The 17836-nt window shown below is 43.4% G+C and overlaps 1 protein-coding gene across 8 annotated transcripts in view; it reads left to right on the top strand.

The window, feature by feature from the left end:
- Positions 1 to 2018: 2018 nt before the first annotated feature.
- Positions 2019 to 17836, top strand: part of FAN1 (FANCD2 and FANCI associated nuclease 1) — a 47190-nt gene continuing 31372 nt past the window's right edge. For 5 of the 8 annotated variants that reach the window (XR_007133133.1, XM_047766876.1, XM_047766875.1 and 2 more), the window contains exons 1-5: positions 2185 to 2251; positions 3114 to 4505; positions 7443 to 7583; positions 9945 to 10146; positions 14358 to 14591. Coding sequence is in view for 7 of the 8 variants with exons in the window: in XM_047766876.1 (XP_047622832.1) it covers positions 3260 to 4505; positions 7443 to 7583; positions 9945 to 10146; positions 14358 to 14591 (1823 nt within the window). In the remaining variant the exon portion in view is untranslated. Of the gene's footprint in view, positions 2079 to 2184; positions 2265 to 3113; positions 4506 to 7442; positions 7584 to 9944; positions 10147 to 13453; positions 13551 to 14357; positions 14592 to 17836 lie in introns of those variants that run through there. The other 3 variants (XM_047766878.1, XM_047766873.1, XM_047766874.1) reach the window with 3 other exon arrangements.

The following is a 17836-nucleotide window of genomic DNA, read 5'->3' as shown; positions in this document are numbered from 1 at the left end:
TCATCTGACACATATTCATGGAGTAATCATACAGTGCTGACCACTGCTGAAGGCAGTGGTAGAGGAAAGCTCTCAGGGGCCTCTGCCTCAGAAAACTTCCATCTGGATCACTCATTGGGTGCTGGAACCAGCTGGTATCGCAAGCAGCTCTTTGTAGGAAACCGCCCTACGCAGGAAGCCCCATTCCTTGTTACTCTAGCAAAGCCACATTGAAATTAACTTAAAAAAATTTTTTATTATAATTGGTTTACAATGTTCTGTCAATTTCTACTGTGCAGCAAAGTGGCCCAGTCATACACATATATATACATTCTTTTTCTCACATTATCTTCTGTTATGTTCCCTCACAAGTGATTATATATAGTTCCCTGTGTTATACAGCAGAATCTCATTGCTTATTTACTCCAAATGCAATATGCATCTACTAACCCAACTCCTAGTCCATCCCACTCCTGCCCCCTTCTCCTTGGCAACCACAAGTCTGCTTTCCATGTCCATGAGTTTGTTTCTTTTTTCTGTAGATAGATTCATTGTTTTTTGGTTTTTTTTTTAATCCTTTTTTTTCTTTGTCATTTTAGGGCCACACTTGCAGCATATGGAAGGTCTCAGGCTAGGGGGCATATTGGAGCTGTAGCTGCTAGCCTATACCCCTGCCACAGCAATGCCAGATCCCAGCCCAGTCTGGGACCTAGACCACAGGTCACTGCAGCGCTGGTTCCTTAACCCACTGAGCAGGGCCAGAGCTTAAACCCAAGTCCTCATGCATACTAGTCAGATTCATTAACGCTGAGCCACGATGAACCCAGTAACTAACTTTTAACCAGGCACCAGTATGCTCTACTCATCTCCAGCCCAAGCACACTATTCAATTCTTTTAATCACACAATACTTTGCCTAACTTGTTCAGTAGATCTAAGAAGTAGAAACAAAGTGTAACAACAGATGGCCAGATCTCTTCCCTAGCATCCCCTTCAGTAATCTCTGGAAAACAACCTGTATGAACAAGACAGCATCTAGAGAAAGACCAAAGTAAGTGACATTCCTGCTCTCAGTGAGGAATGTCAAGGACTCTTGACTCCCCCATCTCTGTGATTACTGAGATCACTTTCTTTTTTCCCTTTAAAAGCTTTTGTGGCAGAGCAGAATATTGGGAGGTGGTTTTGGGGAGACAGTGAGTCCACTATCTCCCCAGATTGTTGGCATTCTGATTCAAGGTAACTTTCCTTTCTAGTGACATTTGTGAGTTGGACCCCCATTTGTTAACAGTGTTGGTGCTCAAGGGCTGACTGATAAACTTACAGTAATTTTTCAGTTGTTAAGTATAGCCATTACTTTAAATTATACCTCATTATATTAAATTAAGCTATATTAAAACAAAGAAAAACTATATTAAAACAAACTAAACTAAATGGAAAACAAAAGTAAGAAATATCCAAATTCACCACTCCCTAATTACCTGACTACATTTTATTATTCCCTTTTTTTATTTTTATTTTTAATTGAAGTATAGTTGATTTACAGTGTTTCAGGTGTACAGCAAAGTGTTGTACATATATATGTATTCTTTTCCCTATTCTTTTCCATTAAAGGTTATTTCAAAATATTGAATATAGTTCCTGTGCCTTACGGCAGGGAACAGCATCTCTGCGAACAGCGTTGCTGTTTATCATATTTCTTTGTTCTTGAGGCATCTATTGCATTAGGCAGAGAATAGCATCTCTACTAACAGCGAATCTGTGAACAGCATCTCTGCATCTCAGAGAACAGCTGGCAGAGGTCCAGCACTTGCTGAGTCTTCCTTCATTCTGGCTAAGTAGAGTTCATCCCTGTATCTCCTCCCAGGAAGCCCCTTCCCTAGACATAGAATGTTCTCCGACCAGCAACCCGCTCACGTTCCAGGCGCCGGGCTCCTCCAGGTGCGAAGAGTCTCATAGACTCTCGGCCAGCTCAGCCTGCCTGGAGGGCAGGATGCCTTTAAGAGGAGAGGGAGGGACGATCGATCACTCGAGCCTCTGCTGGCCGAGTCTGTGGCGGCTGAGCCGCGGGGAGCGTCTGGGAGTGCCCGGCGCGTGGAGCGGGTAGGAGGCGTGGGGCAGCTGAGCTGGTGTTATCCGCGCCTCGGGGTGCCTGGGCTGCGGGAGGGACAAAGGGGGAGGGGGCACAGGGGAGGGAGACAAGAGAGGGGAAAGAAGGAGGGAGAGAGGGAAGGAGCAAGGGGTGAAAGACGGACTGGCGGGCAGTGGAACCCCAGGTGCGCCTCCCAGGTGCGCGGGCGGGCGGTGCTCAGCCCCAGCCTCATGTTCGGGGGCGGGGCTACGGTGGGGCCTTCGAGTGTGTGGCAGAGGCTTGTGACTTGGAGCTTTTCTTATTGCAGGCCTGTGCTGCCCGAATGGGTAGGCGTTATCTGTCCCAGAAAAAGTTAATGCAATGGTTTTAGAAAAGGAGCTGGCATAGTCAGATGTGCCTTTTTTAAAAAAGAGGCTATTTTTAAATTTTGGGAATGTTAGAGCTGGAGTTCCCATCCTGGCGCAGCGGAAACGAATCCGATTAGGAACCATGAGGTTGCTGGTTAGACGCTGGTTAGATCCCTGGCCTTGCTCAATGGATTAAGGATCCAGCGTTGCCATGAGCTGTACTCGCAGACACAGCTCATATCTGGCGTTGCTGTGGCTATGGCTAGGTCAGCAACTGTAGCTCCAGTTGGACCCCTAGCCTGGGAACTTAAATATGCCGTGGGCGCGGCCCTTTTAAAAAGCGGAAAAAAAAAAAAAAAAAAGAACTGGAGTTCCTTTGTAGCGCAGCGGGGTCCAGCGTTGTCACTGCTGCAGCTCAGGTTGCTGCTGTGGCCTGAGTTCCATCCTTGGCTGGGAAACTTCCCTATACCGAGGGCGCGGCCAAAAGCAAAAAACTTACCCCCACAAAGTCCAACGCCATCATTTTATGGTAAGGGACACACCGAGGTGATAAGGACCTCTGATAGGAGGGTCTTCTGGCCTGGAGTCCACGGTTTTTCCTCATACCAAGTTTGCCATTGCACGTTTTAGAGTTTTTGTTTCCGGTTTTTAGTTGAATTCATAAAAATGTTGTTAACCCCCATGTGTTTTATTTTGTAGGAAGAAATTGACTAAATGAATAACATGAAGTCCAGTAGAATCCCACTTTTTATGATTTCAAGTCAGGAAAGTAAGAGTACTCCATTGTTCTTCCCCAGTGATATGCAGTATTTTACTACTGGAAACACCCAGCTTCTCTAATACTCATGATGTCAGTGGGGAAATCTGACAAAAAAAGACCTTGTAGAAGTTTATCAATAAGTAAAACTAAAAAAAATGAGTCTAACTCTATTATTTCATTTTTTAACAATGTACCGCCTGCCAAACTTGCCTGCCCTGTTTGTAGTAAAATGGTGCCAAGATATGACCTAAACAGGCACCTTGATGAAATGTGTGCTGACAATGGTGACATCACTCCAGGGGACCCAGGGCACATTGGCTTAGCAAGTTCAAATGTGTCCACAGTAGATGTAACCAATATTGCTTTAGAAGATGTAATGCCAGAGAAGTCATCACCATCAAAGATGAATTTAACCCCTGGCCAAAGTGACTCAGCAAAAACGGGCATGAAAAAGAAGACCAGCCCCTACTTTAAGAATAATGATGACTTGGTGGGCAGAAATCAAGATGAACTGAGACATCTTAATGTAAAAGTCATCTCTCTGGGAAGCCTGTCATCTAAATTGTCCAGAAGATACATAAAGGCTAAAAGATCAATAGGTAAGAGTGAGGGACTTGCCAATCAGAGTCCCCACAGTTCCTCATCCTCAGTGGTTAAGAGCCTGGTTGAAAACCATTCAGAGATTGAGGACCAGGGTCAACTTTTGGAGAATAGTTCTCAAAAGGAAAACATGTTTACCTATGATTCTCTTGAGGAACCACATACTCTTGAAGGCACTAAAGTAATGGAAATTGAAGACCAAAAGCCTGCCGAGGAATGTAGATCAAGCCTCACCCTTGCATTTTCAGATAACACTCCTGTGTTAATTTCACCAGATTTAACTCTTGGGAATGCATTAAAGTCTACTTTAGAGGACGGCCTTGCAAAGCCAGAGAGTATCAAAGGAGTAGATGGTAAAGGTGTTGCGAAATGTGGGGCAGGTGATTGTGAAGAGGTGAAAATGACTCTTGTTTCAGAAGCTAAAACACAGATGTCACGTTGGGAGGCAAAATCTCGTAGCTCTAAGCACGATGCTTCTAATTGGAGTAACATTCAAGCACTTCCTCTGGAAGACAACAGCAGCTCAAAGAATGAAATCACACACGGAATTCCTTTGGAGCAGGGGTTAAGCTGCGATGTTTCTAGTGTAACATGTCCAGTACCCTTGGATCATCCTTACTACCTTCGGAGTTTCCTCATGGTGCTGAAAGCCGTGTTTGAGAATGAAGATGATGGGATGCTCTTTGATGAACATGAGAAGGGAATTGTGACTACATTTCATCAATTATCAGGTATCTTAAGCCTCTCTGCTTTAGGGGATTTGTTTCCCATTTGCCATACTGATTTGGACTGGGATGTGATGGGCAGTAATCTAATGACCACAAGGAGTCAGTGTAGTTTGAAGGTCCTAGCTGTCGTCATGGGAATCAACCAGCTACAAAGTTCCACAGGAGAAGGGTATGCCTGTGAAAGGGACAAGATTTTGTGCCTGGTGATGCTGGTTCCTTTACAAGCTGTACTTTGATTGTAATGGAAGCAGCTGTTGCTGTTTGTCCTTTTTTTGTATATTTGATGGTTGTAAAACAACCTTTCCCTGATAGATTGGGGGAAAAATGCACTGTGACTAAGGAAGGTGTACTGTGCATTTATTTTGGGCATGTAATCAAGTTTACTGTTAGTTGTTTTTATCATTTTCCAACACCATTTCCTCAAAAATGAAAATAACAAAATACGGGGAAAAAACCGCCAAGATATATTGAAGTGTATTTTTTCCTCCAACAATATTTTAGTTGCCTGGACTCTGCCTTTTAAAATCAGGCTGTGCTGAAAATGGAAACTTTTTTTTTTTTTTTCCTTTTCTTCATTTTTGGCCACCCTGTGGCATAAGGCGCTCCCATGCCAGGGATCAGAGTTGCGACTTAAGCCTCAGCTGCAGCAATGCTGGAGCCTTTAGCCCACTGTGCCGGGCTGGGGAACAAACCTGTGTCCCAGCGCTCCCAAGGTGCTGGTGATCTTTTTGAGCCACAGTGGGAGCTCCAGGAAATGGAAACTTTCAAGCTAAATTGCTACTTTGTTTTTTCGGTCTTTTGGATTTGTTTTTTCTTTTTGTTTTCTTTTGTAAATTGATATGTTAAAAAATATGCCTTAGTTCCTTAGCCCAGGGCAGTGGCTATAAGCTGATAGCACTGGTTTGGAGTAAGAGCTCCCCTGTTGGCTCCTCATCCAAAGGGTCTTGATGGCTCTGAGTCCCTCCCCCAGTAAGAAAAGCTCACTTGGGGACCCTCCTGACCTCTAGTAATAGGAGCAGTTCTGACTCCTCAGTAGAGTTAAAAAAAAAAAAATCCTGTTTTTTTTTTCTTTTTTTCTTTTTAGGGCCACACTTGTGGCATATGGAAGTTCCCAGGCTAGAGGTTGAATCAGCTACAGCTGCTGGCCTATGCCAAGACCATGACAACATTAGATCCTTAATCCACTGAGTGAGCCCAGGGATGGGACCCACATGCTCACAGATACTAGTCGGTTTGTAACCTGCTGAGCCACAATGGGAACTCCCTGAATTTTTTTTATTTTTATTTTTATTTTGTCTTCTTTGTCTTTTTAGGGCTGCACCTGCGGCATATGGAGGTTCCCAGGCTAGGGGTCTAATCAGAGCTATAGCTGCTGGCCTATGCCACAGCCACAGCAACGCCAGATCTGAGCTGTATCTTAGACCTACACCTCAGCTCACGGCAATGTTGGATCCTTAACCCACTGAGCGAGGCCAAGGATAGAACACGCAACCTCTGCTTCCTAGACAGATTTGTTTCTGCTGCACCATGAGAGGAATTCCTGAATTTTTTTTTAATATGTTAAAAATAATGTTCTAGCAGGAGTTCCCGTCGTGGCACAGTGGTTCACGAATCCGACTAGGAACCATGAGGTTGCGGGTTCGGTCCCTGCCCTTGCTCAGTGGGTTAACGATCCGGCGTTGCCGTGAGCTGTGGCGTAGGTTGCAGACATGGCTCGGATCCTGAGTTGCTGTGGCTCTGGTGTAGGCCGGTGGCTACAGCTCCGATTGGACCCCTAGCCTGGGAACCTCCATATGCCGCGGGAGTGGCCCAAGAAATGGCAACAAGACAAAAAAAGAAAAAATAATGTTCTAATGAAGGGTTTTTGTTTTACACTCATCAGAGGAAATATGGCTCTGTTTGTGTTACTTTTAAACACATGGGTGACACTGTGCACAGTTTTATGAAGTGTCCATACAGTGTCCATCTCTACTTGGCCTCCCCTGGACACAGGCGTGAATGACACTCCATTGACTTTCATGTCCTGGGTGGTCATAGATCTTTGTTTGGGTGCTGGTTGCACTCTTGTAAGCATTTGCTTGAATAGTTGGTGGCACTTTGCTTCTGTTTGATTGAGAAATATGAACAGTTTCCTGGCATAAGTTCTGCAGATTGTTGTGGGTTGCTCTCCATGCAGAATCGTTTACAGTGTCTATGTATGAAAATAACTACTGCAAATTGATTTGCCTCTTTAAAGAAAAAGGGAAGTAAATGTTGAAGTTTTAAAAAGTAAAAATATTCTGGAGTTCCCTGGTGGTGCAGTGGGTTAAGGATCTAGTGTTGCCACAGCTGGGAGCTTCCATATGCCTTGGGTGTGGCCATTTAAAAAAAAGAAAAGAGGAGTGCCCATCGTGGCTCAGTGGTTAATGAATCCGACTAGGAACCATGAGGTTGCAGGTTTGATCCCTGGCCTTGCTCAGTGGGTTAAGGATCCGGCGTTGCCATGGTGTAGGTTGCAGACGCAAATCGGATCCCACGTTGCTGTGGCTCTGGTGTAGGCCAGAGGCTACAGCTCCGATTTGACCCCTAGCCTGGGAATCTCCATATGCCACAGAAGCGGCCCTAGAAATGTCAAAAAGACCAAAAAAAAAAAAAAAAGAAGAAGAAAAAAGTAAAGGGGAGTTCCCGCTGTAGCATAGCGAATTAATGATCCAGCTTGTCTCTGTGGAGGTGGTGATTGGACCCCCCCCATACAGGGCAGTAGGTTAAGGAGCCAGCATTGCTGCAGCTATGGTCACAGCTGGGGCCCAGATTCAACCGCTGGCCTGGGAACTGCCTTGTGCCTCAGGTGTGGCCAAAAAATGAATAAATGAAAGTAAAAATAAAAAAGTAAACGATATTGTATGTTGTTTTTGAGATGGAATAGAATATTTTTCACTGTTTTTCTTAACTTTATTGCAGCTAGTGGTCAGAAGCTATATGTAAGACTTTTTCAACGTAAATTTGGCTGGATTAAGATGAATAAATTGGAATATGAAGAGATTGCCTCTGACTTAACTCCTGTGGTTGGAGAGTTGACACAAGCCGGCTTTCTGCAGACGGGTATGGTTAGTCAAAGGGAATGCAAAGTGAAAATAGGACGTGAGGAATTGAGTTTCTGCATAATGAGGGTGATATTAGTATGATGTTGTCTCCTGATTGGTGCCTGATAAATAGTAATTGGGTGCTTTTTGTTTTGTATTTCAAATTGAGTTTTTAATCTTCTTAGGACTGCAAATTACTCACAGTATGTTGAAGTCATTCTCAGCCTGGGTTAAGACTCCTAGGATAATGAAAGGTCATCTGCTGCTGTTTCCTTGCCGGTCTCAGGTTTAGGCTCATGGAGTCATTAGGTACAGATGGGTAGCTGGATCAATGGAGGAAACATCTCTCCCAGCTCCCCTGCCAGCAAGACCTTCACTCACCTGATCCAGATTCGTCATCTTTATGATGGAACGAACGAAGCTGGTTTCTTTGAATTTAGCATCATGTCTGAAATCTTTATTGACACCCACATGCCCACACAGACAGCTGCTATAATCTGTAGGTTGATAGTCTCAATAATTGCTTAATTGATTGAGGCCTGTGTGAGTATGAGGTAACCCTGGTTGTCTCAGCATTCATTAAGTACCTACTTTATTGAGTATAGGGTTGTACTGGAAGTGTGGGAATAAGGAGGAAGAGAGATGTGAGTCCTGGGTTCAGGTTGCTGACAGTTTAGATGAAATGAGGGAATCAAGCCAGAGTCAGATGGTTTCTGTGCAGCAGAGTTTGTAGTGGAGAGCACCAAGTCAGTGCAGTTAAAGTGGAGATGGGGAAGGCCAGGGGAGTCTGGAGGCTCTGGGGATTTGAATGGTTGTGAGCAGGGCCCAGGGTTTCCTCATGTCAGGGCCATCAGTGTCACTGGGCACTTGTATCCCAACCTGACTCGGAAGATCAGGTTCAGATTCTAGAAGCCTAAGGATGTAACAGGCATGATGGGTGAGCCTTGGCTTACTTTTGAGTGACCTGTCATCACCAAGGCCAGAAGCCCCATGGCCCACCATGGCCCCGGTCCAGTCCAGGTCCTGCCCACACAGCCTCGTGGGGGTGGTTCGGGCTGTCTCCTTTACTCTACTGTGGCCATGCTGCTCCCATGGGTGTCCTTGCAGAGTGCACCCCTCTTTCAGAGCCTTGTGCTTGCTGCCACTCGGCTCACCCCCTCATTTCATCCAGCTCTGCTCCTTGTTGCCTTGGCAGAGATTTGACCACCTTGTCAGCCAGCTCCCTGCCACATCCAGGTTGCCTTACCCAGCTCTGTTTTCCTTTTTCTAGTTCATTTTTCCTCCTTTGATTTATTTATGCTTTCATCAATTGTATTGACTTATAGTTGATTTACAGTGTTGTGTTAATTTTTACTGTATAGCAAAGTGACTCAGTTATACAAATATATTCTTTTTCATAGCCTTTTCCATTATAGTTTATCCCAGGATATAGAGTAGAGTTCCTGTGCTATGCAGTAGGATCTTCTTGTTTATCCATCCTGTATGTAATAGTTTGCATCTACTAACCCCAATCTCCCATCCTATCCCTCCCCAACCTCCTCCCCCTTTGGCAACCACAAGTCTTTTCTCTACGTCTCTGAGTTTGTTTCTGTTTCATAGATTCATTTGTGTCATATTTTAGATTCCACATTTCTTTTTCTGACTTACTTCACTTAGTATGAGAATCTCTAGGTCCATCCATGTTACTGCCAGCCCTTCTTTTCCTTTGTAGTGGTTATCACCCCTGACAGATACTTGTTTTGCTAGGAGGTAAGCTCCCTGTGGGCATGTAGTGTGCCCTGGGCTGTGGTGCTACTTGTCAGGCAGTGTCACCCTGTGAGGACTTGCTGCCTGGACGAAGAAGGCCCTGCCCTAAGCTGTGGATGCTCTGAAGGAGAGACCAGCCGGCTCTGATTCAGCTGCGTCCTGGGCATTGCTTGCTATCTGGGACCTCTAGTAGTGTGACATACACATATATGTCCAGTGAGTGACCCCAGGAAAGGGAGGGTTCCTAGCCTGAGGCATGTGGGGCGCGAGGACCTGAGCAGAAGCAGGTGACTCTGCCTTGCTTTGGAGAGGCCCAGCTGGAGCTTTTGTAAGGAGTGACTGTGCCAGTGAGCTTTGACGGAGGACACCCAAACCAACATGGCTGTCCATGTGGGTCTTCCTTTTCTTCAGATTTTCCTTTTCTTTTTAGTGAGAAGTCCTGTTGTTATATAACGTCTGTATATGAAGTAACTATTTTCCATATTTTTCAATAGTTTGTTTGGCAAATGAAAATTTCCGTAGTAGCATTTCATTCTGTTTACCTGTGAGCTTTCTCCTTAAAGTAGGTAAAACTAGCAAATAGTAAGTTTATTTAAAACTACTTACAACTTTTTTCTTTTTTAAAATATTTTAGAATCTGAGTTGCAAGAACTCTCAGAAGTGTTTGAGCTACTTTCTGCTCCAGAGCTAAAAACCCTGGCAAAGACCTTCCACTTGGTGAATCCCCATGGACAGAAACAGCAGCTGGTGGATGCTCTTCTCAAGCTGGCCAAACAGCCGTCAGTCTGTACTTGGGGCAAGAACCAGCCTGGCATTGGTGCAGTGATTTTAAAAAGGTTTGGGGTTATTGTTACAGTAAAAACATTTAAAATGTTGATAGCAGGTATTAACTTCTTTTGATGGATGGTATGTATTTTCAGGTTGTAATTGTTTTTTTTTTTTCCATTGCAGTTAGTTTGAGAAGGCAGAGAACCTTAATTATCAAGACTGGGTTCTTTCTTGGTTTATTATTCCTAATTCCTGTAATACCATACTGCTTTCTAGGACTAGGAGAAATCAGGAGGCAACAGAATAGAGATATTAGGCCCTTGGCAAATTCTGGTATTTTATTCAAGAGAAATGCAGTTTTAATTGTTATTCTTATACAGTTTAAGCATAAACTAATCATTCAGGTTTTTATTTTAGTAAACTTTTCATTGAAACATAATCCGTAAGTATTAATATAAACATAAAAATTTACCAAAAACTGTGGGTGGTTTCTTATGTCCCTGTAAAAGCTCCTGAGCTGTTCCAGATTGGGGAAGACTGTAAAAACTTTTAGAGTTTATTTCTTCCTCCCTGTTATGTGTAAAATATAACTTTATCAACTTTAGTCTGGAATCCACTTTCTGGAGTTATTGAGGAGGAAATAATACTTTTGAAAATATTTTAAAACAATGTTAATTTGTTTTGTGTAATAAGTGTGTGTGTGGAGTTCCCGTCATGGCACAGTGGAAACAAATCCGATTAGGAACCATGAGGTTGCGGGTTCAATCCCTGGCCTTGCTCAGTGGGTTAGGGATCCGGCATTGCCGTGAGCTGTGGTGTAGGTTGCAGATGTGGCTGGGATCCCGCGTTGTTGTGGCTCTGGCGTAGGCTGGGACTACAGCTCCGATTAGACCCCTAGCCTGGGAACCTCCATATGCAGTGAGTGCGGCCCTAAAAAGGACAAAAAAAGACAAAAAAAAATATATATATATATATAAATAAGTGTGTGTGTATGTGTAATTTTGAGCTGTTACGTGCCAAGAGCTCATCCTTGTTGGGAAGATACTACAACTACTAATCTTTAATAAAACATAGATGTAAATAAGGCATCCATTATTAAGAAAAATGTCACTGCCAGCACTTCAAAAAGGATACCATAGATTTTTATTTCATTTTGTTTTCATCTTTTCTAGGACTGCACCTGTGGCATGTGGAGGTTCCCAGACTAGGAGTCTAATTGGAGCTGTAGCCGCCGACCTACACCAGAGCCACAGCAATGCCAGATCTGAGCTGCGTCTGCAGCCTACACCACAGCTCGCGGCAATGCCAGATCCTTAACCCACTGAGCAAGGCCAGGGATTGAACCGGAAACCTCATGGTTCCTAGTCGGATTCTTTAACCACTGAGCCATGACGGGAACTCCAATGCCAAAGATTTTTAAAAAGTATTTTATTAGACTATCTGTTGGTAGTTAATTGATTTAGAAGTATAAAATCCTCATCCCTGTGGTATGTTAAATGTCTTTCTTTTTTTAATGTTCCTTTATTTGATTGTATTTCGTAAGTGATGTTATATATAATATCTTATAAGTAAATGAATAGTAAATCAGCAGCCTTCTCTTAGTACAAGCACTTAGCATGTGAACAGAAATAATAAAAGAATTAAGGTGAACTTTTTTTTTTTTGGCAAAGGAGAAAAAAATAGCTTTTATTTATTGCTTTTCCAGGCGAAGGAGTTCACAACAGGCTAATGCCCTAAAGACTTTTTGCTTTTTTGGGGGGTCACACCAGTGGCATATGGAAGTTCCCAGGCTAGGGCTTGAATCGGAGCTACATCTCCCAGCTTACGCCACAGCAATGCCAGATCTGAGCCATATCTACAGCTTACACTGCAGCTCGAGGTAATGCCTGATTCCTAACCCACTGAATAGAGCCAGGCATCAAACCCTCATCCTCATGGATACTATTCAGTTTCTTTTCCACTGACCATAACGGAAACTCCTAAGAGGAACATTTTTTTAATCACTGATATTGCAATTGTAGGAAAATGAGAATCTCAAGACTATTTTGGTATACTAAAATCACTGTCTTTTGGTGTTCACCTTGTGGCTCAGTGGGTTAAGAACCTGACATAGTGTCCGTGAGGATGCAGGTTCGATCCCTGGCCTCGCTTAGTGAGGCTAGTGGATGTAGCTTGCATCTGACCCCTAGGCACGGGTCCATATGCCACCATTATGGCCCTAAAAAAACAAGAAAAAAAAAAAAGTTTATTGGGACTTCCCAGGTAGCACAGTGGATTAAAGATTTGGCATTGTCGTTGCTGTGGCATGGGTTCAATCCCTGGCCCTGGAACTTACGCATGCCATGGGTGCAGTCAAACAAACAAAACACTGTCCTTTAAGATTTTTTTTTAATTGCAGGATAGTTCATCTACAATATTATATTACTTTCAGGTGTATAGCATAGTGATTCAATATTTTTATAGATCAGACTTTGTTTAAAGTCATTACAAAATGATGGCTATATTTCCCTGTGCTGTGCAGTATATTCTTGTACAGTATCTATCTTATGCATAGTAATTCATACCTCTTAGTCCCCATCATCCCCCTCCTTTCCTCTTGCTCCCCTCTGGGAACCACTAGTTTGTTTTCTGTGTCTTAGTCTATTTCCGTTTTGTTATATACATTTGTTTATTTTATTTTTTTAAGTTAAAAACTTTTTTTTTTTTTTTTTTTTTACCTATTTGGCCTTGCCTGCAGCATGTGGAAGTTCCTGAATTAGGGATTGAACTTATGCCACAGTAGTGACCTGAGCCACAGCAATGACAACACTGGATCCTTAGCCCACTGAGCCATCAGGAAACTCCCTGTTTTATTTTTCAGATTCCATATTAAGTGATAACATACAGTATTTGTCTTTCTCTGACTTATTTCAATAAGCATAATAATCTCTAGATCCATCCATGTTGTTGCAGATGGCAAACATTTCATTCTTTTTTATGGCTGAGTGTCCCCTGGAGGGCAAAATCACCCCCAGCTTAGAGCCACTGGCCCAGTGGAAGACCTCACATTTTCCTATCATCCCAGAAGCTGTTAAGTGAAAAGCAGTGCTGTATCACTGGTCATAGAGAGCAGTGCCACCATTTTATATATATGTACATCACATCTCCTTTATTAATTTGTCTGTTGATAGAGAGCATCCTTTAAAATTTTACTTTGTTTCTTCATTAAGTTGTGGAGCTCATTAGTGGAATCTCAGAGTCTCTGACAGCTCCATAGGGAGCAATACCTGTTATCCTCCTCTGCTGTTATGAGGAAACAGGAAAAGCCCCTTTGTTGACCCTTTTTTGATCTTGTAGATAGTGGCTGAGCATTTTGTCTAATGCTTCCTTTTGCAGCTTGGAATCTCGGTCCACTGGGACACCCTTGGGGTTCTGCATGGAGAAGGAGGAAGAGGATGCTTTTTATCCATCAGTGTAGATGCATAGTCCTCAGGTAGATGGGGTGAGCTGGGAATCCTACCCTGTGCCCTCACTGCTCTGATGGCAGCACTGCTCTTTATGTCAAGGGATGCAGTGCTGCTTTTCACTTTACAGCTTCTAGGATGATAGGAAAGAGTGAGGTCTTCCACTGTGCCAGTGGCTCTCAACTGGGGGTGATTTTGCCCTCCAGGGGGCACCTGGCATCGTCTGGATGACCAAGATGGGTAGGGGTTGCCATGGCATTTAGTGAGTGGAGTCCAGAGTTTCTGCTGAGCACCCTATCATGTACAGGGTTGGCACTACCCCCAGCCCAGCCCCTAGGAGAGAATTATGTGGCCCAGATGTCAACAGCGAAACCCTGCTGTGTATAGTATCCAAGTTGTTACATCCAGAGGACCCTGGTCTTAACATACCTCCTTATCAAGAGCCTTTGATGATGACATTTAAAATAAAGACCTATTATTTAAATTGTCACTGGAGTTAAGAATTGAGAATTGCTGATGTCAAATAGGTAGTACTTTTATGAGTTTTCCCGGTATTTCCATGTTCAGGAACAGTGTAAATCCTGTCCTGCTCTTTTATTGAGGCAAGCAGTGCATGAAATCATTTCAGATGTAATTCTGTTTTATCCTAACTGTGTTGCTAGGTGGGGCTCTGAGCCCCAGAGAGGTTAAGAAATGCTTTAACATCACACAGCTGTAGGGGTAGATTTACTTCAGGCTTAAAATAATAAATGCTGTTTAGCTTTAAATAGTTTGTAAAATCTGACCTTCAAATGCCTATAAACTAGGAAGTTATTTCCACATTACGTGCTTTTCAGAGCTAAAGATTTGGCTGGACAGTCGCTGAGAGTCTGTAGAGGCCCTCGGGCTGTGTTTTCCCGGATCCTGCTGCTGTTTTCATTGACTGATTCCGTGGAAGATGAGGAGGCTGCCTGTGGCGGTCAGGGCCAGCTTTCTACTGTCCTGCTGGTCAACCTTGGCCGCATGGAGTTTCCCAGGTACACGATCAATCGGAAAACCCAGATCTTCCAAGATAGAGATGATCTCATCAGGTAAGATCATGTTTTTCACTATAAAGTCTATGTATTTTTAAATTTGTGTAGTAGAGTTTATTATTATTTTTTGCCGTCACAATAGAAACATGAGTTCAGAGCCAAAATAGTTTTTGTAGTTTCTGTTTTTTGTTAATCTTTCTGCTTCACTTATATACATTTCCGGGACTTTAAGGAGAACCTGTTTAGATTAAGGTTGCCAAGACTAATGAGTTTTGAGTTGGAGCTACAAAATTTTTCCCTGATTTATGTTTCCAAATAGCTTAGGCAGAGAGCATTTTTTAAATATAGACATTTGTACAGACCTGCCTGTGAATATGTTTTTGGCATGAGCAAGGCTGGAGGTGAGTGTTTCCTAGCAATAATGCTTCAAATAAAGCTAATACAGTTGACTGAAAAAAAAAAATGCACAACCTAAAAGTTGAGAGTTATGTTTTATTTGGCAGACTTTCTTAGGACTTAAGCCTAGGAGGCAGTATCTCAAATAACCCCAAGAAGACTGTGAAAGGGGGCGAAAGGCGAGTTAGGATATATAAGAGTTTTGCAACAAAGGGCAGGTAGTCACAACATCAAAATATCCCTGTCAGGAGTTCCCATGTGGCACAGCGGGGCAGGTATCTGGCATTGTCATTGCAGTAGCCTGGCTCGCTGCTATGGTATGGGTTTGAGCCCTGGCCCAGGAACTTCAGCATGCCACCAAAAAACAGATAGATGGGCCCACCATTGGGCAGCAGTAGTCACTGATGACTGTGACATCCTTTGTGTAGTGGTATGGCAGGCAGTATTTTATTTCTCAGTACTGACTTGTGTACTGTACACCAGTATACAAGATACTGGAAATTTTCTCTAATGTATTTTGGTGCACGGATTTAGTGAACGTTTAGTTTGACTGGCAAAGGTAAATTTTGATAAAAAATGGAGTAGATCGTGCAGAAAAAAAAAACAAACCTTGAATTTCTTGAAGAATTTTTTTTTTTTTTTGGTCTTGTGTTTTTAGGGCTGCACTTGCAGCATATGGAGGTTCCCAGGCCAGGGGTCTAATTGGAGCTGTTGCTGCCAGCCTACACCACAGCCACAGCAATGCCAGATCCGAGCCACGGCTGCGACCTACACCACAGCTCACGGCAACGCCAGATCCTTAACCCACTGAACAAGGCCAGGGATCGAAGCTGAAACCTCATGGTTACTAGTTGGATTCGTTTCTGCTGCACCATGACGGGAACTCCCTCCTAAAGAAAATCTTTAATAAGAAAAATTAATTTGGATGTCCTAAAATGTCGCTCTTGATTTTTTTTTTTTGTCGTTTTGCTATTTCTTGGGCCGCTCCCTCGGCATATGGAGGTTCCCAGGCTAGGGGTCTAATCGGAGCTGTAGCCACCCGCCTACGCCAGAGCCACAGCAACGCGGGATCCGAGCCGCATCTGCAACCTACACCACAGCTCACGGCAACGCCGGATCGTTAACCCACTGAGCAAGGGCAGGGACCGAACCCGCAACCTCATGGTTCCCAGTCGGATTCGTTAACCACTGCACCACGACGGGAACTCTTGATTCTTGATTTAAGGTTTATGACTCAAATTTAACTGAAATTATTTGATTTTAGGAAAGTCATTTAGTTGTTTTCTAGCATGTACTTTCAAAAGTAAGTTATTGAGGAGTTGCCGCTGTGGTGCATGGGTTAAGAATCTGACTGTAGCAGCTTGGGTTGCTGCAGAGGCGTGGGTTAGATCCCTGCCCTGGCAGTGGGTTAAAGGGTCCAGCATTGCCAAGCTGAGGTGTAGGTTGCAGCTGTGGCTCAGATTCAATCCCTGGCCCGGGAGCTTCCATATGCCACAGGTGTAGCCATTTAAAAAGACAAAACAGCAAGTTATTGAAATTGTTGACTCAAAGCAGGGTCAGTATAAACTGATGTTAGCCCATTTTGCCTTAGTTTTCAAGGAGTTTCTTGGTGGCCTAGCAGGTTAAATAACCAGCATTGTCACTGCTGTGGTATGGATTTGATCACTGGCACAGGAAATTTGGCATGTCACAAATTCAGTATCTTATTTGTGTCCAGTTGGAATAACTTTTAAGTCAAATCTTCTAATAAGGGAGTTCCTGTCATGGCTCATCGGAAACAAATCTGACCAGCATCCACAAGGACGCAGGTTTGATCCCTGGCCTCACTCAGTGGTTAAAGGATCCCGTTTTGCTGTGAGCTGTGGGTCGCAGATGTGGCTCAGATCTGGTGTTGCTTTGACTGTGATCGTAGGCTGGTGGCTACAGCTCCCATTCAACCCCTAGCTTGGGAACCTCCATATGCCTTGGGTATGGCCCTAACAATCCAAAAAAAAAAAAAATCTTTTAATGAGAATATTTCCTCTGGAGTTCCTGTTGTGGTAACAAACCCGACTAGTATCTATGCAGATGTGGGTTCAATCCCTGGCCCTTTTTAAGGATCTGGTGTTGCCATGAGCTGTGGTGTAGGTCACAGATGAGACTTGGATCTGACATTGCTGTGGCTGTGATGTAGGCCTGCAGTTGTAGCTCCAACTCCACCCCGGGAGCTTCCACATGTTGCAGGTGTGGCCCTAAAAGTTAAAAAAAAAAGAAAAAAAAAGAAAAAAGAATATTTCCCTGACTCTGGTTTCAGTTGTCTCATGTCCTTTTACCTTTTTGTTTTCAATGACTTTTTGCTCTTTGGTTTTGTGAGAACTCTGAAGCTAAGTTCCAGGCTCTCTGTATTAATGAACCACGAAACTTCTCTGTGCCTCCATTTCCTCATCTGTAAAATGGGGAGAATAGTAGTATATTCCCACAGATTTGTACTGATACATGTAAAGTGCCTAGAGCCTGGCATGTGGGGATTGCTTAGTATGTCTTTGTATTTTAATTATCATTATTACTGTGTATCTAGGGGAGATTACTTTTTTTGGAACATAGAAAGAGTTATTGCATGGCCAAACAAGGATAATGGGTAGCTCGTGCTCAGAGACCCAAAATCTTGGGAAATTGCTTTTTAGTTCTGTGATCAACAGAACCACCATTAAGTTCAAAAATGTGGAGGTTAGGGAGAAAAAATAAACTATCACATATTCTTTTCAGAAAGCAGGAGATAAAAAAAAAATAAATAAAAATAAAAGGGAGTTGTGGCTCAGCAGAAGTGAATCTGACTAGGATTCATGAGGTTGCGGGTTCAATCCCTGGCCTCACTCAGTGGGTTAAGGATCCGGTGTTTCCATGAGCCGTGGTGTAGGTTGTAGACG

This window comes from Phacochoerus africanus, chromosome 2, assembly GCF_016906955.1.
Source record: "Phacochoerus africanus isolate WHEZ1 chromosome 2, ROS_Pafr_v1, whole genome shotgun sequence".
In the NCBI taxonomy this organism is placed as follows: domain Eukaryota; kingdom Metazoa; phylum Chordata; class Mammalia; order Artiodactyla; family Suidae; genus Phacochoerus; species Phacochoerus africanus.
This window is presented reverse-complemented; position numbering and strand designations above follow the sequence as displayed.